Raw genomic sequence first — 25,322 nt, 5'->3', positions numbered from 1 at the left:
AAAAAACAGAGATTTAATTATCCAACTGCTAGTATTCTTCTTTATTATTGGATATATAAGCGGATCTCTACTATACTCTGGTTTAAAAAAAGCTGAAGGAGGGGCACACAGACACTCATGTAGTGACAATATATAGCCCCCTTTGACTTTGCCTATGATCTAACTGTTGATTTCTCTCCATCTCCTTTTTTAAAATATTTTTGAATCTGTATCAGCCTATAATCGTAAACAATAGCAAATACATGGTACAGGAGCTTTCACTGAATCCTGAGTGAAGTGAAGTTTCATTAGAATTACCGCCCCAGCGAAGTTGATCCAATAACAATATTTTCTCACTTTTTCTCGGAAATATTCATATATTTATATCAATATCGACATTACTATATTGATATGATTAAATATCTTGCTTTGATCAATATCATAAAATCAATATTTTATAAGTCGATAAAACTTATAGCAACAAAATCAATTAAATAAAAGAAGGTGCCTTAAATTTTGTAAAAACATATAAAAACAATTCAAAATATATGTATAAGTAAGAAGTTATTACACTTTATATGTTGATAAAACAATAAAATATAAGACAATTTACAAGTTGTAGCACAACAAGTGTAGAGTACTTTACGCTTCCGTACTTTTTTGACGTGTTTTGGACGACCTACACACTTTAATATATCAAAGTCGAATTCATCTATGTCGCACTTAAATAATTCATATAAATTATACCACTAAATTGAATATCGCAGATATTACTGCTCCGCATCGCAGACATTATTTCAACGAATTATATATGACACATAGGCGTCGGATGCATATTTGAAACGGGGGGGGGGGGGGCTAAACCAACCTTCCAAAAAAAAAAGTTTGGGGGCTAAGCCCCAATTTTCAATGCTTTTATTTTGTTTATCTCTGCTAAAGGGGGGCTACCCCCCCCCCCTCCTCAGTTCCGACTCCTATGTAACCACTTCATGTAGGCAACTTATTTAAATTAGAGAAATTAAGTCATCCAAATTTGAAATACTTGTAATACTTATTCAAGCAAAATTGAAATATATTTGTCAATATAATATAAAGTATTGAATCGTTTGATTTGGAGTTTATTTTTTAATTGCCTCACAGTTATGCATAAAAAAAAGATCAATTTCAGCTATGGTTATTTTTTTTCAGTACAGTTAAATTGTTTTTCAAACTTGGATGTCAAAGGTACGTTAACTACGAAAGCCGTTAACAGACAAGAACTGTCAAAATATCGACGTGAAAGCCTAATAAATGGAACCATATCGACATTATTTATTATCACTAAATAAAACTGGAAGAATATTGCTACACATTTTTTTAATTACAACAACATTGCTATTACGCAAAAAATTATCATACTATGGTCAAAGTCAACAAAGCTTTAACAGGGCAGTTAAATCATCAAACGATTATCGTAATTTTCTGATCTCCTTGTACAACTCGACAAAACTATGACGCTATATACATTTTATTGGCAGATGATACCGATCTTATTTTGTCATTTTGAGGTAAAACACAACGACACGAGGCGGTTATGTTTCCGTAATATGGAAAGGTCAAATTAGGAAAACGAAGGGGACAAAAAGTCGTAATTACGAGATAAAAAATCGTTATTACGATTTTTTTTTCATTTTCCTTATTTGACCCTTCTAGGCTTTCGTAGAAGACTGCAAATCTTCAATGTCCATTAAATCAAAGTAAATTTACTTTTTGAAGAATTGTTATTGTTACTGCGAGGACGTAGAACTTTTGCAGCGAGATGCATTTCGCAAAATTTCTATACCGCTAAAATTAAATATCAGAGACAATATAAGTGCAACATATCGCAGGTGTTATGCAACATATAATATATCCAATTACAGTGTGATACATATGTTATTTTTGAGATTCAGAAATGTTTTGAAGAAGGGGGATGGTGAGACATTAGCAGTTAGATCATGGGCGTAGTAATGGGGGGGGGGGGGTAATGTCCCCACCACCATTTTTGAAAACGGGGTGGTCAAGATTATCTTTGTGCCCCTTCCTCCAGATTTTTTTTTACCTGAGTAAATATCCCCCGAAAATAATGGCAAATACACGTAGTTGGAATATCAACTTTCTTTTTTTTTTCTTTTGGCTTGCCAAATATTTTACTTGGTTTACCCCCCCCCCCCCCCCCTCCCCTTGAAGTTTGCGACTAAGCTTATGCAGATTGTCCGATATGATGAGGAATGATGAAGCAAAAATGATATTACATCCTTTTAAGTAATAAGACTTAGAACTAATCTGCTGATATTGACATTTTATCTAATTTTCTGTCATGATTCACTGTTTATATTTTTTGAGGGGGGGGGGGTGTTTCCAAGCTGTGGAGATTCACGTAGACCTATTTGAGATTTACGTCTATTTGGCGGATCCTATGTTTACCACATGGTGACAATACATCAAACCAGAGTTGACAAAAAAAAAGTTTACAGAGTTTACAAAGCCAGTTCACTTTTATAATCTTTTTACTTAGGATTGATCAACGAATAGGCCTAATACTACATGTATATTATTGATACAACATTGAAGCAATGTCGTTAATTAATTATTTTCCTCATCACAATATTTATTATGTATACTTTGAAAGCATACAATTTTTATTTCAAACAGAGATTGATGATTTGGAGGGGGGGGGGGGTAATAAATAGAGGATATTCGGCTATCCGGCTTTCGTAGTTAATGTGTATGTTAAGTAAATTATTTAATTATGAAATTTTACATGTTGACTAAATTGGAGTATATACAATTTAAACAAACAGAATTCACCAAATCAGAAAAAAATCAAACCACCGCGCAAGGTGGAAGGGGGGGGGGGGTGCCAGTGCTACATCTGTCTGGTTTTTGAGAAGATTTTTTGTATATATTCCTATGTAAAACTTTGAAAAAATTTTCTGATACATTGGTTCTTGAGAAGACTTTTCACTTCCCTTGAAAGAGGACATGGCCCTTCATTTCAACAAACTTGAATCTCCTTTATCCACGGATACTTTGTGGCAAAATTGCTTAAAATTGACCGAGTAGTTCTTGAGAAGTAGCTGAAATTATGAAAAGTTTACAGACACAGGGACGGTCAGACAGAATGTGATCAGGGAAGCTCACTTTAACTTCCAGATCAGGTGATCTAAAAATGTCAATCCCAACACCAATTATATCGGCATTGATTGTATAAAAATAGCACAAAAAAAATATAATTTCCAAATAATCATTACTACTGAACAATTAAAATAAAACATGTATTCAATCTCCAAGCATATATTACTAGAAAAAGAAGAGGCTGATTCATCAAATATCTCAAGAATTTCGGTATCTTGACATATCATAGTGATGTACATCAATCCTGGACACAAGTTTCTGAACAAAAAAGTTTTCTCCCTACAGTATTGAGAGTAATGCTGTCTGTACATGTATCTCTCCGTGCGTGTGTCTGTTTGTCAATCTCTCCTTCCTGTCTCAAGTAAATATTCGTCAAAACAATACATCGACAAATGCCGACCTTGACTGTACATATTATCGCCGACGACAATATGTCCTGTAGTCCGAAATATCTGACGTTTTCCAGGCTTTTTTCACGATTTTGATACTTTACGTGCCAGGAAAACATCAGAACCGGCGCCATTACGAAAACTGGAAATTTCACCGTCTCCAACCGGAGCTGATTTTCGATACTTGCGAACTGAATTAAATGCCGAACTTACTAATTATCAGTACCACAATGCTTCTAGTACTCACCAATATCAATGAAAAGAAAATATCACTCCATTTGGTCTTGCAAGATTTTAAAATGCACGAAATGAAAAGAAAACTCGACCGTCTGATAAATTGTTTTCACCAGATTGTATATTTCATAAACAAACCCATATAAACGATGTTGGTGAGTACTAAAGGCATTGTACTATTGATAAGTTGTGAATTCAGCATTTAATTCGGTTCGCAAAATCAACCCGAGAATGCCGCCTCCAGTTGGAGGCGGCAAATTTCCAGTTTTTGTAATGGCGCCGGTTCTGACATTTTCTTGGCACGTAAAATATCACAATCGTAAAATATTTCGGACTATATGTACTGGTGCTTGACTGTACATTTTGTCGTCCATTATGCAGGAGGAAAATAAGGCTTGTCTCGTTACATATTGTCGCCGGCGACAATATGTACCGTCACAAGGCGGTGACGTCGGCGACAATATGTACCTACCCTCACTGCACATATTGTCGTCCATCGGTACATATTGTCGCCGACTGAAAAGTTACACATGTACATATTGTCGCTGGCGACATTATGTGCCTTACCCTCACTGTACATATTGTCGCCCCACAGATATTGTTGTTTTAAGATGTCTTTAGTTGTTTTTTGGCAGTTTTTTTTAATGTAATTGGCGTTAGAATCAAACTGACGTGTCTCGTATGCTATTTCATGCAGCGTGATTGTGACGGTACATTTTGTCGTCCTGTTCATATCGTGGCCGGCGACAATGTTTACCTTCCCTCACTGCGCATATTGTCATCCATCAGTGTTATTATATATGTTAAGTTAATTATCTAATTATAAAATTTTACCTGTGGACTAAGTATATACAAGTTAAACAAACAGAATTTACCAAAGGAAAAAAAAATCAAATCACCAAGCGGTGGGGGGGGGGGGGGGGGGGGAGTGCTACATCTGTCTTTGTTTGGTGTTTGTGAAAATTTTTAAAGAATTTCTGTATATATTCCTATGTAAAACTTTGATCACCCATTGTGGCCCCACATTACCCCTGGGGTCATAACTTGAACAAAATTGATTTTGTTTTTGTTTGTTTGTTTGTTGTTAAAATGTCCCTCTCGAGAAATTTTCATTCATATTGAGACGTTACCACTTACCGGTGAAGGGCTGCAAATTTAAACCTATACTTGGAACTCAGGATCATTGAGCAATGAGCACCTCAAAATTGAACGTGCGCTATGAAGCTTTCACATAAGTATTATCTCTTCTGACCCAATAATTCTTGAAAAGAAGATTTTGAAAAATTTTTTTTTCTAAATATTCTATGAAAAACTTGGATCATCTATTGTAGCCACACCTATCACCCGAAGGACATGATCTGAATAAAACTGAATCTATACTTTTTAATGAAGCTTTCACACAACTTTTCTGACACAGTGGATGTTGAGAAGATTTTTAGAAGCCACTAATTTTTCACTTATTCTTAACTACCTCCCTTGAAAGAGGGCATGGCCCTTCATTTGAACAAACTTGAATCCCCTTTATCCACGGATGCAAATGTTGCAAGTTTGGTTGAAATTGACCCAGTTCTTGAGAAGAAGCTGAAATTATGAATAGTTTACAGACAGGCGGACGGTCAGACAAAATGTGATCAGTAAAGCTCACTTGAACTTCCAGTTCAGGTGATCTAAAAACGTTATTTTTGCGTTACTCGTATATTATTATTAACAATAAATTATACTTATAATATTACATCGGAACATGCTCGTCTACAAGAATAACGCAAAAAATAATTTCCAAATAATCATTATTACTGAACAAAAAAAACTGTATTCAATCTCCAAGTATGTATTACAAGAAAAAAAAAGAATAGCTGAATTATCAGATATCTCAAGAATTACGGTATCTTGATATGTCATAGTGATGTACATCAATATTGGAAACAATTTTCTGACCAAAAAGTTTTCTCCCTAAAGTATTGAGAGTAATGCTGTCTGTCTCCCTCCGTGCGTGTGTGTGTTTGTCAATCTCTCTTTCTTTTCTCAAGTAAATATTCGTCAAAACAATATATCGACGAAAATATATGCCGACCATGACTGTACATATTGTCGCCGACGACAATATGTGCTGGTGCTTGACTGTACATTTTGTCGTCCATTATGCAGGAGGAAAATAAGGCTCTTCTAGGTACATATTGTCGCCGGCGACAATATGTACCGATAAACGACAATATGTGCAGTGAGGGTAGGTACATATTGTCGACGACGACAATATGTACAAAACGACAATATGTACTGTCACAGGGGTCCTGTTCACAGATTTGTATTGTTTGTATTTTTTCTTTTAGATAATCACTGTTCGTTATCTGCTCTCTGTTAGACAAGTTTCTTGGACAAATCTTGCAAGTAAAATCAAAATCTGGCACTGATGACGAAGATGTATTTAATATGGACACCGCAAGGCGAAGATTTACATATGAAATTCAAGAGCATTAATACTGCTTTATTGTTACTATAGTTTGATAAGACTTCGGAAAAATTACTATCTACTAGAATTCTGGTATTTTTTCGTGACTCTCAAATCTCATTTTAGAATATTTGTCAGTATACTCTGTATTAAGTGACATAGAAATTGAACACTTATGAATTTATTTGATAACTTCCAACATCAATTCGTTCTTCAAATCTAGCCCGTACACTGCATTCATTGATTGAACATAAGCTGTATATTAACACTTAAATGTTTCACTATGCCGAAACTCATCAGTTGAACTTGAGGTTCCAAAGGTTTTGCAATTCTTTTGTAATGTTCCAAAAAAACTATTGCAGTTCCAATGAAGAAAATTAAGTGCATTTGATTTACATTAATCTTACAAGATTTGTCTTACAAAGTGCAAAATTACTAAAACGTACAATTTCATAATATCGAAACCGCCATCAATTCATAAATTACCGGTACATTTACTAATAAAATGGCAAGAGAAGGAGCATATCCGTTTTCAAAGATTTTTAAAGAAGTTGGATCCTGTTACCAAAAGTAATGAGAATTTTTTATCTAGTATATTTATGAAATCTACACATATAGCTTAATTAAAAATCAAATAAAAAAATAGTGGTCAATGCGCTTCTTTTGGCTCTACGGAGTTTTTAATATGACCTTTTGTAATTACGTCTAACACATAAATCAATTTTTCTCAGTTTTTCCTCTAATATTTTTTTTATCAAAATAAATCATGGGAACAAACACAGTCTTTTTCATCTTGAATTGTCACATTAAAATTTGTGGCAACAAAAAAAGTTTCAAATTTCGTCACAAAGTCTATTAATTGACCTTTCTGCACTCGAAAAATGTCATTTTTTTCTGGCAATAAAAATTTGACAAGCAATAAAATCATATGAAAGTAAAGACAATTTTTCTGAATTTAAGCAGAATGGTTACAATTATCTTATTAATTCAGAAAAGAAAATTAAGAGTGAAGGTTTGTGATGTTAAGTTTTAGATTTTACTAAAGAAGTGTTAATTTTAAGCTTACACTGGGCTTTTTTCCCCCACAACTTTCACAATTTATTTGCTATATTTGTCACATATGATGATAGAATTCATGATAGTTAATTAGATATATAATTTAGGACCAGCATTAAACATTTCTCTGCACAAAGTAACTCTGCGTGCAGGCTGTATGTAAAAAAAAGGAATTCAAACTTAAAAATACTGTAATCACTTCGAAAGAGAAAAATCTATCATTTTCTTCTAAAAAACCTTCCGCCACAAAAATAGTTCCCCGCTTAATGCTTTCGGTATGGAATTTAATCATAGGGTTTTAATTGAACATAGTTTAAGGAGCATTGTAGACTCCAAATTTATTGTAAGTTCTAAAACATTACGAAGAATTTTTTAAATAGAGGTCAAGACACAAATCTGCTCAAAAGCTCAGAAACGAACCTCTTTAAGAGGGTTTCCATAAACAGGTACCCCAAAACTAATTATTACAGATAAATTCTATTATATTCTAGAGTAAGATAAATGCTCAGAGATATTTTACAGAAGAACTTACGACTAAGATCAAAATATGTTTTTGCTGACAATTTTCGTCTTTGAATAAATTTGAAAAAAGTTATATAATCTATTTTCTTATGATTCTGGAAAAATATTTTAGAAAAAAAATTTAATAGAAAATATTTTATAGCCAAAACGTTAAGAGACGCTATAATTATTGGTCTTGGTTGTTAGTTTTTTTTTTTTTTTTTTTGTTTTGTTTTTTTTTTTTTTTTGTAAAATGGACCCCTGCAACTTTCAAATTTGGGTTCTGAGGGCCATTTTTCTTCTAGAAGTATAGTTTTTTAATGAAAAATTACGAAAGCCTTCTCTTAAAAAGAAAATACCGAGTTTATCTCGTATCAACGAGAATATTTTCTCGTTCTTACGAAATGATTTCGTAATAACGAGAAAAGATAGCATTAATAAGAAAAAGTTTTCTCGCATTAGTTTACTAGTAATTTCGGGAAAAAAATCTTTATAACGACAAAAGAACTAGTAATAACTTCTCTCCACCTAAATCAGAAAATAAAACAAATGTGGACCACTATACTAAAACATCAGTAAGGACGGCTAAATCTCGTCATAGTGTCTATATTATATCGGCCGGAAGTAGTCAGATTATGACTTGTACATTTTTAAACAAAATAACTGACAATCTAAGAATATTAACTGTCTATGTAAACTACAAGTCATAATTTGAAACAAGAGTAGATCGAAAATTAGAGACTCGGCAGAGATCAGGGGACTAAAACGGGGAGTTGTAGACCTTGTTGATTTTAAACCATTTTATAAAATTACTGATTTACATGGGAGGTGCCTATGGTTATAAAGAGAAAAGATCTCGTTATGACTTGAAATCTTTCTCCTAATGATAATATATTTTTAATAACGATATCTTTTGTCGTTATGCGGAGATCTTTTCTCGTTATTACGAGGTCCATAATGAGATATTTTTCTCGTAATTTTGAGATTTTTTCCCGCTTTAACAATATTTTCTTTTCTCATAGCAACGGTATAATTTCTCGTTATTACAAAATATTTTTGGATATTTTTTTTAAGAGTGAGACTCCGGTTTTTGAACAAAAATCCAAATCTTAACTTTATCTGTTTCTTAATTGTCTTGCATGATTTAATGGAAATTATATGGGATTCTTCATTCTTTTTAGAAATGGGAGTTACAAAGTCCTCCATCGCATTTTTTTTTCTTGGGAAACAACTACTAGTTACTCTTCTTATTAGAGTGACGTTTCAATGGTATAAAAGTTTTGCCTTTGTAATTCTCAGAAATTCGTTTTTGAGAAGGAAGTAAAACTACAGAAAATAATAGATGTATTCGTCAAAGTCACTTAAATATAAAGGTTGGAATTTCCTGTTCAGAAAATTGCCGCTAAATCACTCTCTTCAACAATGCTGTGAACTTGTGCCACTGCAGAAAGTCTTCGGTCTATCTTACCAAAGAATGCAGCGACACGTGGTCACAGTCTTACAGGCTTATGTGGAAGGTCCGTGTCTTTCACTTTCTAATGTCAAGATTTTGATGATGGAACTGTAGCTAGTCGGATTCAGCCGAAGACAAACTCACAATTTTGTATATGACATATTGCAATTGTTCTACCACTAATTAATCAACTGCTGTAGATTGACTCTGCACACTAATGTTCTGAGAAACTCTCCGTTATGATTGCCGCTAACTCTAGATTATACATTTATAACTTTTAAAAGTTATTTATCCAGGCCCCAGGACCATGAAGCATACTAAAATGTTGTAGAAGTCAAGCAGGCCAAAACTAATGTATTTTACAATATTGCTGTACAAAAGTGTTGTTATCTGCAAACTTAGAGATTAATTCAATAAATGATAAACATTTTGCAGGCAATTGAAAATTTGACTTATGTCAAAGTCTGTTTTATGATCCTGGGGCCAGTATTATCACACATCCTTTTATTTTACAGATCTGACTTTGAGTTTTTGGTTTTATAAGTTTACGATTGGAATACACCAGTTGAAGTTCTTTTTTCTTGGAAACCCTCTAGTTTTGAGTTGACTTTCCCCTCTTCCTTATCAGTCTCTCGTAGTTTAATTTCTTTTTCGTACCTCCTCCATATGTCTCTATGTATGAACCCAGCTTTCTTTTTAAATTATTTCATTTGGTCTTGCATCCGTCCTTAATTATTTCTGTTATGACCCCCTTGAGATTTGGGCGCATTTTTTCCCTTTTCAATGAGTCAAGTAGTTGTTGACTTCGCTCTAAAAGTAGCACTTCACATAAGGGTTTCCGTGTCAACTTCTCTTATTGTTCCATAAAGATAACTCTTACTCCTGCCTGGAGTATTACTTGTAGACAAAGGTTTTGATAAAAAATAGGTTGGCTTCTATTTTTTCCTCTATATTGACTTAAATTTTGTCTATGCCAAAATTCAACCATTAAATCAAGACTGAATTTGTATGTTATGTCTATTTTCAAACTACGTGAAAGCAGCAGGAGATGACAGGCCATTGACTTGTCATGTTAACAACTCTTAACCTCTAGTATCAATAAATCCCACTCAAAATTTTTAGAAATGTAAATTGTGGTATAAAACAATAGATACAATATAACAATAAATGTGAATGTATAATGTAAAAATCACCAAAGAACATGTAAAAAAAAAATTAAAAGGGGAATATTCATACTTATGCGTTAACCCGTAAAACAATCACGCACATGTACCCCAGTCCATAAATTACATGGTGCCGTAATAAAGTGCTAAAACACACGCGCCACAAATATGGGAATTTTGTAAACACTTCCTCGATTAGCTTTTCCAGATAACATAGAAAAGTTCATTGATAGTCGCTAGATCATGGCAACAAGGGATATTTTCGCTTGATTTATGGTCGGCTATTACCCATGAAAACAAACATCAGTTAGGGGCCTCAGTAGAATGTTTTATCACTGATGTATATATACCCCTAGTCAAATCTGGAATTCGTTGTGACATACATGTATATTTGTTTTTATGGAGGAACAGCGGATATGTACTTTTCCGGTTTCTAGATATGTTATTTCCTACATTTGGTTCTTGTAAAATATTTTGCAAATAATCACATCTCATTTGATGATGTGAAATTACATTTTTATGTCTGGCATTCGGATTTGATCCAAGGACAGTCTTTCTTCCACGGATATTCTGATAAGCAATGGTGAGTACATACGGTATTTTATTTACTTGTAAAGGAAATCATTCGTACAAGCGTCATTTTGTTGACCTGAAAAGGAGACGGCTGAATGATAATTGGTCCATATATATATGGATCATTGGAAATATATTACTAAGGTGTACGTTACAAACCATTGTTGAACAAGAAGTATATTACTTTTATTTTTACATGTAAATTATTGGAAGACGAGACTTATGGCAAAGATTTCCTGAATATCTGGGCCAATGATATATTTTAAAACAAGTTTTTATTCCTTGGAAAAAGCATATTATCACTTATGACTCATTTCTCCTAATGTGATTTATTTCAAGACAGCTTCATGTGTTAATTGTCAGTTTAAGATGTTCATATTATCACTTGAAAGGTTGTCCATATCTATGATTAATAATCATTAACAAGAGTTTAACCTTTCTATTTATTCTTCAGACACACAAGTTCTCATCGGAGCAAGTCGAGGGTAAGCTACCTTAACTGACAATGATGTCTTATTTCCAAGTACAAAACAAAAAGAGTGCAGTCAAAAATGTTCATTAAAAACTGAAACAGTTAAAAACACATATCCTATTCAGGACATATCTAGGATCTCAAATGAAAAGGGGGGGGGCAAAGTTTTAAAAAGTCTTTTGCATAGAAACAATTGAAAACTAACAAGGAATATTACACCTCTTATTATGTTCAGTTGCATAATGTTTGATTTCAATTTTAAAGTGAAATCCCCCTTTAACTCACTGTTGCATTTTTTGGTATCTGGCTCATTTTTTTAAGTGGGATGTAAGGCTTTCCAAAAGAAAAATGAAAATCTTCATAAAAGTTTTCCTTGATGTAATATTATTTCAAAATATCAAATTCAAACTTGAAATGTTTCATATTCTGATAGGGTAAGTCAGGATAATTTCGACCACCGTTTAATTTCGACCACAGGAACACAACACCACACAAAAATCTACGGAAGTGTTGAGACAAGTTTAATTTATTCGGAATTATAGAAAACTATTCCTCAAATATTAGTCTATATAATCTGTCATGGTATTCACATATTTCAAGTTAACTCTACCGGTGTATATAAAACATTTACCTGTTCAAACCGAGTCTTACAGAGTTCAAAGCGGTTTTGTCGCTTCTTCCTGGAATTGGGTAGTTTGTGGTTGAGTCGGATAAGAGTCGGTATCTCGAATGAAAAATATATCAATAATTAGTCTGTATATAATATAAGGAGACCGAAAATTTTACATAGGGAAATACTACCTAGAAAAACACCAATGTGGGATTCTACGGCTGCACATTTCTGTCACCACTTGTCAGATATTTATTCCGACGTGTTAGATGCTAATTTCGACTTGGCAGATATTAACGTCCATTTGTCATGTCTTTTTGTCGACTTGTCAGATAATGTAAATGCCAATAACTGACATTTTCTTGTTATTATATCTGACAAGTCGACATACGTGCCCAACAACTAAACATAATTTTATGACAAAAAGACATGGTTTTCTGAAAACCAACATAATTTTCTGACAAGTCAGCATAGATATCCACGTAACATTTTCCTGACAAGTCGAAATAATTTTTGAAAAGTCGTCATAATTATCTGACAAGTCGACTTAAATTAAAAAAAAATAAAGTCGCCTGTCAGATAATAATATCGACTTGTCAGATATTATATCGACCTGACAGATAATGTAAGGGGTTCGTTCGACATGTCGGAAAAATTATGTTTTTAAAATTGTTTTAAGTTATGTTGACTTGTCAGATATCTGTCAACTTGTGTGAAATATCCAAGTCTTCTTGACAAATCGAAATAATTTCTGATAAGTCGATATAATCCTGACAAATGACATAATTAGCTGACAAATTAAATGGTTGCAGAACTATGTCACCATAAAACATAATGTCCATGTTCTTTTCTGAGATGTGGCAGACATTAATTATTTTGATAAAAACACATTACGTATCTGGATTACGTTGCTGTCATTCAGATTGGTCAGATTTTTCTTATGCAAGTAATTAAGATTATGTAAGTCTGTTATGTTCTCTTAATGCGTATACAGGTAAATGACATTTCTTGAAAGTAATTGAATCTGTTTCAAATCTCCACGTAGTCATTACACATATTATAAATTTATCGGTTATAAATAGTACATGAGAATGAACTCCTAGCAAATCAAAACCTATCTATGCAATCTTTTCGTGACAATTTATAGACCATTTTATCCTTAAATAGTTTTCTTTATTCCTTTTGTTATTCTTTTTTTATTTATATAAATCAGGATAATGGAAAGCATGCTTTCACTTAAAACTGAAATCGCTGAAATTGAAAAACATTACTAACCCATTAAAATTTTGTCTAATGAAATGTGCATGTACTATGAGATAAAATAATACACTAAATATGAACCCTAAAGAAACTCCACTCCAAGACTCCTCGGCTACATTGTGACTATCTCTATTCTCACAGAGTATCGGGAGGCATTTAACTTGTTTGACAAAGATGGGGATGGGAGTATCACCACGAGTGAGTTGGGGGTGGTCATGCGGTCCCTAGGTCAGGAACCTACAGTTAAAGAACTAGAGAACATGATAAGAGAGATCGACGAAGACGGTATGTGTTTTTTTCGAACTTGATACACTAAGTATGCGCGGTAGATAAACAGCCATTTGTATAGGAGATGAATTAGCTGTAAAATTGTGTTATGTATATATAAATGATATTAAACATACAGTGAAGTGTAATCATGTATATATAGTAAAAATAAATACACAATTAGGTGTGCCTTATGTATTTGTAAGGTTTTTTTTGTTTGCTTGATTAACATCCCTTTAAGAATTTTTTATTCCTATCGAGACGCCACCACTTGGTGGTGGAGGACTGCAAGTTTAGACCTGTACTCGGCACTTATAATCTTTTAGCAGTGAGGGACCTTTTTCGTGCCAGCACCTACTACGACAAGGGATCTAGGTTTATAGGTCTCATCTGCAGGACCGGACTCCACGTCACACAGTGGATTCGAACCCTCCGAAGGAACAACTCCTTACGCCGTTATTCTAGAGCAAACGCTCTTACCACTGCGCCACACGGACGACTATTTGTAAGAATTAAGATACTGAATCAAATGTCTTTTATGTATAGGTGATAAATTACATATGTACTATGAATGTACACATATTTGCTAAATAACTTGGGGGCAAAGGGGCCTCGTGTACAGGTGATAGCTGATAAAATATATAATCATACAGAGAAATCTAAGTGGAATACATTGCGGTGTTTTTAATTTCACTCTGTTCGCGGACAAAGAATTTTCTACAAAAAATTAAACCATTGTGAATATTGTTAACATATCAATGTAACATTCAATTATCTTTACTTTAAAATCCCGTTTTTCTATTTCGAAACAAGTTGAAAATGATTAGGAAACCTAAGTTTGATAACAAAGGCTAGTTGAAATTAGTTACTGGATACGTTTATTGTAAATAATTTACCAAAACTTTCTTTGTTTTTAAAGAATGATTCAAAGAATTGCAAATAAAAAGTAAAGAGAAATTCAGCGGTCTTGAAAATAAAACCACCAGCGTGAAATGTACCAACAAAGGAAATCGTGAAATATTAAACATGTGAAACTAAAGATGTTTATAGTATGTGATTAATTACAAACGAAGGCAAATGTGCCTCATTCAAGGATGATGTTGCCCGTGTGGCCCAGTGGTTAGGGCGTTTCCTCTAGAGTCGCTGGAGTAAGGAGTTGATCTTTACGTTGCAGGTTAGAATTCCACTGCGGGACGTGAAAACTGGTCCTTTGGATGAGACCATATAAAGCAAGGTCCCCTGTCGCAGAAGGTGCTGGCACGAAAAAGATCCTTCACTGCTCAAAGGCCGTGGGTGCCGAGTACAGGTCTGAATTTGCAGCCCCCCGCCGGCATGTGTAAGGGATTTTCACATATAGGCAAAGGAGATAAATCATCCTCAGGCATTACCTAGAATTTAGGAAATGAATTAAATATATACATGTATGTACATAAATCAAAATGTGCTTCACGTTCAGATGTTACATACACTTTTATCTTGCATATTACTTATATCTGTACAATGAATCTTTTATTTCACTTTTATAAAAAAGACAAAGACAATATCAAACAAGTAAGGAAAGTTAATTCCATACAAATAAGAGATATATTTTCCTAAAATAATCAGATAAAAAGGTCTTAATGTAGGAGGAAGGAACTACATGAAAGACCTGACAGAAAACCTTTGTTTATTTTATTGTTGCCACACTGTATCTATATTGTGTATTGTCGGGATTATGCAAGTACAATAACCATATTAACTTCATGCAGAATGTTCTGATAAAATATTCAGATGTTTTCATATAAAAGCTTCTTATATAAACTACTTATATTTCACATATCACTGTACATCATTTATCATTAATGACATTCTAGACATACTTTAAATGCAGTGCAGCATTATATAAGCATGATAGAAGCGAAGATAACGAACAGTGATCAATAAGAAAGGTGACGATAATGAACAGAGATCAGTTTCATATTATCCTTTAAACAATAGGAATCGTGAACATTCCAAAAGTTCAGATGCTTGGGAACACCAGAGATGGGGTCAGTACGTAGGAGGAGTAAGCATCTGTGTCACATAATGGTTTGGTCTGCCTCGTTTAAAGGCCCAGAGGACCAAATACGATGCCATATAAGTTCCGCCTTAATAAGTAAAGGCCTTCTTATATTAAAAGGTCCGGGTAGAGCAAAAAAACTATAATCTTGCGTCCTGTGCTTTGAGAACAACACCTCTTCCCTCCCCCCATACACATAAAATAAAGTAAATGTGAAAACGTGTCGAATTTCCCCCGGCAGGTAGCAATAGCAAAGTGTCGGTCCTGAGTCTGCGTAGTATCAGATCTGATTCGTTTATTTTAAAGTTATGACAAGGAACACATTACTGCACTGTTATGATACTCATTCTTTTAGATTGTGATCTATATAATTACGAGTATAGTCTATTTTTATAAGAATGTTTTAAGAAATTGTTCATACCAAATGGAGTTCAATACAAGAACCAATTATTATAAGAAAAAAAAAACATACGTATTTTATGCATTTTAATTACATGTATGAAGCTTTTTGCGCGAAGTTCAATTGACATTTCTCCATAAGTCATCCACATATTGCAGGTCTGTATAACAGTGGGGGGGGGGGGGAGGGAGGGGCTTATATTTTGCCAACATATATTTAACAATAGAAGACAAGGCTTTAAGACGTTACACACGGTGTTGGTTCACACAGACGTTAAGAAAAAGTACCAATAAAGTCATTTAACAATATAACGTTTTGAACGTTATTTATCACATTAATTATCTTAAAGGCTACACCTTTGAATATTTGAATCTTGTAATGAAAATTTTGTAATAAATCTAAGAAGTAAATGCTTAAGTAAGGAATTCACACAGGTACTTAACAGGATCTCAATTATCTTCATACATATTCTTTTCTAATCCTCTTATTTCTCTTTTTTCACCTTGTTCTCGCTCCGTCTTACAGTCTCCCTTAAATAATGATAAGAAGAAATAGAATAAAAATAATTTGTTCGCAGCATGATAAAAATTTCGCCATCTGAGTTTCTGATATTATTACAAATTGAAAATTGTGGACGCGGTCAACTCCCGTAGCATAAAAAAATAGGGATAGTTTCAGGGTGTACCTTAGAACGCAGCATAATAAAAGGCCCACCCTCTGTATTTCAAGTATCTTCATGATACAATGTGAAAATTGTTGACATGGTTTATTTCTGCAGCATAAAAACTGGAGAAAATTTCAGGACGGATATAAAAAAAAACATGCATAATACATGTAAAAGGTCCGCTCACTGTATTTCAGATATCTTTATTACAAAATGAAAAGTGTTTAAATGTGCTGATATCAGTCGTTTTTATTTACAGACGGACACATATATTTTCTACATTGATAGCAAAACAGGAGGTTCTGATGTGCGCTGATCTGTTTCGCTTTATCTGATTGGTCAATAATTCAAAATGTAGTCAGTCGACCAGTCAGATGAAGTGAAATGAAGTGATAACATCAAAACCTCTGTATTGATGTCAAGGGAGAAATTGATATGCGTAAAATACTAAGGATTGTGTTTAGGTTAAAAATACAGGGTGCTTGCAAAGATATGATACATGCAGGTAACACTGTTATTACCCTGGAATACATAAATTTTGTTTCTTACCTTGTGTATTTTTATTATACCGTATATGGATAGGTGAAGATAACAAACAGTGATCAAGCTCAAAAAATCTACAAAAAAGAACTTTGTGAAAAGAGCAAAAAACACGGACCCCCGGAAATTCCAGACGTCGGAAGAAGTGCCTTGTAGGAGTAAGCATCCCCTGTTGACCGGTCACGCCCACCGTGAGCCTATGTATTGATCAGGTAGACGGAACATTCCATAGTCAAATTTAGTATAAAAACAAAGGCCTAACAATTGGTATGAAATATATCAGCCAAAATACAACCCAATGATAGGTTATATTTGTTAACAAGGTAATCATAACGACCATAGATTTTACGAAATGCTAACTTTCAACGAGGTTGTTGAAATCCCTGCAACTTCAATTTATCTATCAGTAGCCTGCCTAGGTTTAAACATTAATCGTATTTAGAGCATGCTCTTGAGTATCGAATAAGGAGATATTGGAATATTACTACATAAATAAGGAAAGTTGACAATGGAAAAGTTATGTCATCTCGTTTGTCATACAATTTAGTTTTAGTTGGTCCTTATTGTCGATAGTTAGTAAAACATCCAAATATGAAACAGATGTGACAGAATCTGAGATACCTTATATTTCAAGTTCACTGGGATATATCGAATCGACATATGAATGAAAGCAACTATTGTTAATTGTTCAAAGAAACCACAACAAGTGTTTTGTTTTCTAATGTAGAAGTTTTTGAATAAATTCTGTTGAATAGGATTATAAAAACCTGTCAGCTTATAAAAGAGCACAATTAGAGTTTATCGAAATTCCAACAGTATGTTGAAAGACTTGGTCTTCAAAGACTACATGGATGTTGTCAATTAGGAAACCGAACATCCATTTAATATCAAAATAATTACTTGTGGTTAGAGTCAGAATGATTTTTAACAAAGTAATTTTGTTGATTACCAATCACAAGATATGAGTCAGATCATTTTTTAAACTGAGGCGGGCTACTGACAGATAAATTGATGTTAGAGGGATTTTAACAATCTCGTTTAAGGTCTTTCGATTGTATTTTGACTGAAATATTTCATACTAATTGTTAGGCCTTTGTTTTTATAATAAATTTGACTACGGAATATTCTGTCTGCCTGATCAATGCATAAGGCTTGCGCCAGGTGTGACCGGTCGACAGGGGATGCTTATTCTTCGTTGACACCTAATCCCACCACTGGAATTTCCAGCGATCCATGTTTTATGCCCTGTTCACTGGAATATTAAAAATATTAAAGACTGAATTGTGATTTTGAAAAACCCTATCTTTAGAAAGTGAACTGTGAGTATTAGTTGGATTTCCAGATGTAGAATTAAAACCTTCTTTAACAAGTTTTCATAATGAGCCTTACGAACAAAGACGATGTTAGCTGGAACCATATTATAATATTATTTGTTGTCTTTCTAGTAAGGATGGCAATTTGTAACCGGTTAACCGATTACTCGGTCGGAACGATGGTAATCGGTTAGAAAATCTGTAATCGGTTAGTCGGAAAAAATAAAATAAATGTAAATTTGAACACAATTTCCTTAAAATTTATTTCTAAAAAAGAAACCTTTGCATAAAAGTTGATAATTTAGCATTTTTACCTATCTGTTTAAGCTTATTTGGAGGTAATTATTGCTCTCCTGATTGAGATCGCGGTTTAATTGGTCAGTTTGTGAAGTTTTAATTACTGTTTTTAAAAACATCATGTCGTTACCCCGACTGTCCTGTAATTCTTTAATGATATTAAATAAATCACTGTTGAGCACTGTGAATTAGTACAAGTATGTCTATCTTTTCCCGCTATCTATTAAATTATATCATTAGACAAACATTGTAAATTAAGTGAAAGTTCAGACATAGTTTTGATTATGGTGACAATGCAGAATGAACATGTGAGATATCTGTTTCTTAAAATTATCAATGTCTGATTTTACAGGCACGCATGTTTCATGTTTTTCTTAATTTTTTTTGTTGTATAATGAAATTGAAATAAAATATATGTACATGTAGTTTCCTGATCAAGACAAACAGGATGTTTCTAACTTCTAACATTTTTTGCCTTCTTGTGTATATGAATAGAGCTACCTGAAAAAGATGTCCAAAAATGTGTATTTTGATACGAATAACCGACTAATCGGTCGGAACGTCTTGCGGTTAACCGATTAGCAATTCCGTATTCGATTGCCATCCCTACAGTTTCTAGTTCTTTTATCATGTTCCGATTGATTGAAAACGGAATGATAGATAGTTCGCATATGACCTTTTAACTTTCTAACACGATTCTTTTAAATATTTTTAAAACACATAACCCATTCTAACAAAGTGTTAGGTCTTCTCGTCATATTTCGACCATCGTCTGGCATAATCCTCGACAGAATTCAAACTAGAAATGTTCTGTCGCCAATTAAAAGATCGGGGCTCCCTGTATTTACGACCTTTTAAAATGATTGAATTTTTAACTATTTTATCATTACCAGTAATGGCGTGTCCTGTTGGACTATAGTAGAATAAGGTGAAGAACAAAACACTTAAGAGGATTTTGTTTTAGATGTTTAATGTCTAGGCACTGTAAGGATCAGGTTCCCTGAATTGTGGACAGTTTTAAATTATTGCTTTCAGATCGTCATTTTCAACAATATTCACATCACGAGTAATGATGTCCGGCAGGACCATTGTTGAAAAGAGGGGAAGAATAAGAATACTTAGTGGGACTTTGTTGTTGATTGTCAATACCCAAGCAATGTATCGTTTGTTTATAATTGAAAAGTTTATATGCAACAGTTTTGGAATATATTTAGGAAATGCAGGATGATGACTTCAAGGACTGATTAATACAGAACATACCTATTAAAATCACATTAATTCAAATATTAATTTCCCAGTAGTTATTTTCAGATTTTTTTTGCACGGGTTGAAATTTTTTTATTAAATTAAATTTTTACTTAAACTTGGCTACGATTCAGCTTGACTGGATATTTGGAATGAATCTCGGGCGTCATTCATAATTAATGATTGGGAATCCAAACTCAAATTTTGCCGATTCTAGCTGTTAATTTGCACTTAAGTGACACTGAAATTGGCTTCAAATAAGAGATTTTAATGTTTAACTACCGCTTTATAAATAGTTTAAATGATTATATTGCTGGAAATCCCCCCTCCCCCCAAATCGGAAATGTAACGACCATTCCGATGATATCAGCAGAAGATCAGTCAACGATTTATTCAATAATTTTAGTTTTACTGAATGAATCAACTTAGACATAAAAGTATCGCCTCCCAGTTTGATATTTTTTTTTAATTCAAATTAAAGTGTTGATTAGAGGATGTCAAATTTTATAACTTGTAACTGATTCAGCGAGTTTGCTTTCAATTTTTATTAATACCTTTTAATGGAAGATCGCTGTCTATCATGGAGAAAAGTACATTTGGATATATTTTTTTCATACGTGTATTTTTTTTAATCTGCAACGTGTATGTACATGTAACAGTGTTTCAGATTGGTGTTTTCACTTATTAAACCTCTTTCTCTCATAAGTTTTTCAATCTTTTCATTTAGATGATAGAAAAGAAAACGTTATATATTTTGATACGAACAATTTCCCTTTTAATAAGTCTTATCAACGGAATAAAATCCGACGTTAAAATATCATCTGTTTTATTTTTATTTTTTATTTTCTAGGAAATGGTGCCATAGATTTCGATGAATTTTTACATATGATGGCGAAGAAGCAGGCAGAATGCACTGACCCGGAAGAAGAGTTAAGAGAGGCATTCCAGGTGTTTGACAAGGATGGGAACGGTTATATAAGCAAGGAAGAGCTCCACCAAGTGATGAACAATCTAGGCGAGAAGCTGACAGACGAAGAAATAACCGATATGATTCGAGAGGCAGACGCCGATGGCGATGGACAGGTCAACTATCGGGGTGAGAGAGAAAGAGACTCCTTATTCTTCTCACATATTATTATAGATTATTATATATATATTATAAATTACATATATCATTATATTATTATATATTATAAATTACATCTATTTTACATATCTTATATATTATTGTGATCCTTAGATAGACTTTTATGCATTATGCTTGTACGTGGTCTGTTAATCTTTTCGATTCATCCTTCAGAACCCTTTAACTATTTCCACCTGCATATGGGGTTTTCGTCACCCAGTTGATTCGATACGCAAGAGCATGCTCTACGTACGAACGATATCGATTTCTAAAACGAGGCAAGCTATTGATAAACAAGTTGATGAAACAAAGATATCAACAGTCTCGTTTGGAGTCATCATTTCGCCAGTTCTATGATCGATACATTGATTTTGTCAGCAAATACAATCTATCATTAAGGTGAATACTGACTGACGTTTTTCATACTAATGAAATACGGAGATAACGAATAGTATTCAAGCTCATAGTCCATTAATCAATACAAATCGGGAGCAGAGTAAACACGGACCTCCAAAAACATCAGAGGCGGAATCAGGTGCCATGGAGGTACACACCCGCCGTGTGCTCCTTGTCATGATCAAATAAATGGAAAAATCAGTATAAATTTGTGTGTAAATAATGGCCTTACAGTCAGTATGAAAAACGTCAGTTTTGTTGTTAGGTTACGTCTTTTTTCAAGTAAAATTTTCAAATATGAAAGCGATAAGTCAGACTCTGTGGTATCTTTTAATTCAAGTTCACTCTGATCTATCGAGTCGACATATGAATGCAGGTAACTATTATTAATTGACAATACGATCTTGAATATCGAATAAGTTGGGAGATAACACCATATGCAGGTGATAGCGGGATATTACTACATAAATAAGGAAAGTTGACGATGGAAAAGCTGAAGTTATCTTGGTTGTCATAATTGGTCCTTATCATCTATAGTCAGTAAAAAATCCAAATATGAAACAGATGTGGCAGACTCTATGGTATCTTATATTCTTATATCTAAATTTCGAGTTGAAGGCCACAGCAAGCGCTTTCTTCTTTTCATGTAGAAGATTTTGAACACATTCTGCTTCAAATAATTACAAAAATAGGTCTGCTACTGCATAAATGTTGTCAATCGGAAACTCAAACATCTTTGTATTATCAACTTCAGAGTACTTGTGTGTACAATCAGAATGATTTTTAACATAATAATTTTGCAAATGACCAATGACAAGGTAAGTATATTTACGAATTGTAACTGTTACGCCATTATTTACATACTGAACTGTCTATATTTTTTTCCGTTTGCCCAATCATGACAAGGAGTACTCGGCGAATGTAACTGGTCGAAAAGGGATGCCTCTTCCGCCATGGCACCTGATCCCACCTCTGATGCTTTTAGAGCTCCGTGTTTGCTCTGCTCCCGATTTGTATTGTTTCAATAGACTTTGAGCTTGATTAATAATGTTCGTTATCTCCATATTTCATTCATGGTAAAAGAGGAGTTGCAGATAAGAGATGGGTACCCTAAAGCGTAACGGACGGACGGAGGGACTAACTGATGGACGGACACCCCCATCACTATACATTCCCCGCTTTTCAAGTATAAAAAAGAGAGTTATCTGGCAAATGAGTTGATGGAACCAGAGACCAAAACGTAAATAAAGTCCAGCATAAACCACTAGGCCACGCATACTACTAGTAATAAACTGAATCGTGTCTATTGTATAAATTATACTATAAATTATACTTGTACATGTAGCTCCTCATTAGGGTGTTTTGGAAAATAGGATCAGTGAAATGTATTATATTTCTTTTTTTTATATGAGACCAATTCAACCAAAAAGATATAGATGTAATAATAAACTATCCTATCGAAAGAACATAACAAATTCTCTAGTTTGTTCACAAATGCAAAATTTACTATTTTTCAATACATTTTTAAAAATTTCCAAATTTTGCAATAATGCTCTCCAAATCACCAGACATAACAGGGCCCTACTGCTAATAGAATAATCGACAGTTTTATTAAGTTTAATTGCTCTTTAATGATAACGTCGTGTAACTATTTGATCATTAGCATTTAATGAATAAACCGGAAAGATTAAGACGAAGGAAAAAATCCAATCAGCGACAGTTTATGTACCATCAAAATCTTTCCTCAGATCTATGTTTTGAACATAGTAGCGACGACAAATATCATTACTGTTTAGATGATTGCCATCAAAGATAAAGTCCATCTTTTCCTAATAGCAGTATATGTGTAATAAATTACTGATGCAGATTGTCGTCTCGGATATGTTTCAAATAAATCTAGTGATCTTGTATAAAATATCAATATCAATAAAAGATATCGTGTTTTCTCATTTTATATGATAAATAATACTCTTATGTATCTTAACTACATGTGTATATCAAGTTCGGAATATTCTTTGAATTGACAACAGAATATACATATATGTACAATCATGTTATCAATAAAAACAATTTTAATACCTCTGGGTCAGATTTCATAAAAAAAGGAAATTTAATCAAAATGGCGACAACTGAGGCCATATTTGGAATCAAAACATTCATGGGCATAAAGACCACACTGTATACTGAAATATATTGAAATATATTTTAAAACCTTTGTTATGGTTACAAACCTATGACTTGTAATGTATGTATTTCGACATACGTTTAAGAGATGAATTTAATTTTTGAGAACTCTTGAGGACATGAACTACGACGCTTCACGCCGGCATAAGCGTTGTAGTTCATATACCTCATGAATTCTCAAAAATTAAATTCATCTCTTATATTTAAATTATTTTTCTGATGAATTGCCACATGTTTTTTCATTCAACGATCATTTTTGGAAAAAAAAAGAAGTTTGCACTACTTTTTGACTTCAATTACATCACAATGGAAATATTCTTACTCGTCCCACGATAGTTCATGAGAACGTAAACTTTTTTCTAATTTGCAAAGAATTTTAAGGAAAAATATTTGGAAATGTAAATATTTAGAAATTAACAATAGTTTTCTGGAGATAACATTTTGTAACGATCTTGAACCACATATTTTCACGTACATCATATCATTAAAAATATGCAAAATTATGTTCTAAATCGTTTAAATTCATGGCCCCTTGGTCCATGGTTCAGGCCATAGGTCGTGACTTAAATTGTCACATATTGAAAATACATGACCTCTTTAAAAATCGTCTTCTTTTCTCATTCACATTAATCAGGCAAATAGCTTGTAGGATTATAATAAACACTGAGTCCTCCGCTAAAATTGTAAATTCATGGCCCTGGGCAGATGATGCATGCCCCAAAGTGGAAGTCACACATCGAAAACTCATTACATGTTTGAAAACCTTTTCTAAAGGAAATGTAGCGGCAGTCTGATTACAATGTATATGATTACAATAAGTGCATAATTGTTCACCAAAATCGTAAAAATTTGTGTTTCCTGGGTCCATGTTTAGGCCCCAGCGTGCATGAGGTGCATGTCGGTATATTAGAAAAAAAATATCGCATGATTTATCAATATCCTGTACTCGAATTTCAATGTCAATTTTGAAAAACTGTATTTTTACCAATTCATAAACAATGTGTGCAGACTGAAATCCTCAAAGGATGAAGTCTATGAACTTGAATGTTTTTATTTTTTAGAATTTGTCAGTATGATGGAGAAACCCTCACATTCCTCTAACAATACCTGATGTTCGTCATCTTATTATCAGCGGATTATTGTGATCTGTGAGAGAAACTGCGTCATGAGAGAAATCATTAATAGAAAAAAATCATCTGTGCTACTGAGCTTTTTTCCCTTAATAGAATAGCCAGACAGCACCAGGAACACCGTTTTTGATTGATTAATATGTATGTTTATAATGTCAAGGACACAAGCAATTTGTGTGTATTTACTGTAAATATACAAGTATAAGCATTATTATTATTATTTTAATTATGTGTCATATTAATTCAGTTGCCTAGACATTTTTTCATTCACGTATTTAAATTTTTTTTTTAATATTCTTACATTCAGTGCATGGTTACATTTTCCAATAAATAAAATTAATATGTTTAAAAAAAATCTTTCAAATTTTTTTTGTTTTGTTTTCTTTATGAATCGATTTTAAAATGAAATCTCTCATCACCTTATTTAAAT

At 33.3% G+C, this 25,322-nt stretch overlaps 1 protein-coding gene across 1 annotated transcript; it reads left to right on the top strand.

Moving 5' to 3' along the window:
- Positions 1-10,564: 10,564 nt before the first annotated feature.
- On the top strand, positions 10,565-25,168 carry LOC133181940 (calmodulin-A-like). Its single transcript, XM_061316593.1, has 5 exons — positions 10,565-10,960; positions 11,405-11,435; positions 13,434-13,577; positions 20,907-21,152; positions 24,824-25,168. Exons 1-5 carry the CDS (start codon positions 10,958-10,960, stop codon positions 24,871-24,873), a joined length of 474 nt encoding a protein of 157 aa, XP_061172577.1. The 5' UTR covers positions 10,565-10,957; the 3' UTR covers positions 24,874-25,168.
- The last annotated feature ends 154 nt before the right edge of the window (positions 25,169-25,322 follow it).

The sequence above is a fragment of the Saccostrea echinata genome, unplaced genomic scaffold, assembly GCF_033153115.1.
Source record: "Saccostrea echinata isolate AGI-Se365-2 ecotype Australia unplaced genomic scaffold, CSIRO_AGI_Sech_v1 ptg000009l, whole genome shotgun sequence".
NCBI classification, from domain to species: domain Eukaryota; kingdom Metazoa; phylum Mollusca; class Bivalvia; order Ostreida; family Ostreidae; genus Saccostrea; species Saccostrea echinata.
Note: the sequence above shows the minus strand (reverse complement) of the source record. Positions and strands in the feature narration are given on the sequence as shown.

Coding starts and splice junctions, on each gene's coding strand:
- LOC133181940 (XM_061316593.1), top strand. Junction 11,436..13,433: donor CTCATCGGAGCAAGTCGAGG/GTAAGCTACCTT, acceptor CTATTCTCACAG/AGTATCGGGAGGCATTTAAC. Junction 21,153..24,823: donor TGGACAGGTCAACTATCGGG/GTGAGAGAGAAA, acceptor TTTATTTTTTAG/AATTTGTCAGTATGATGGAG.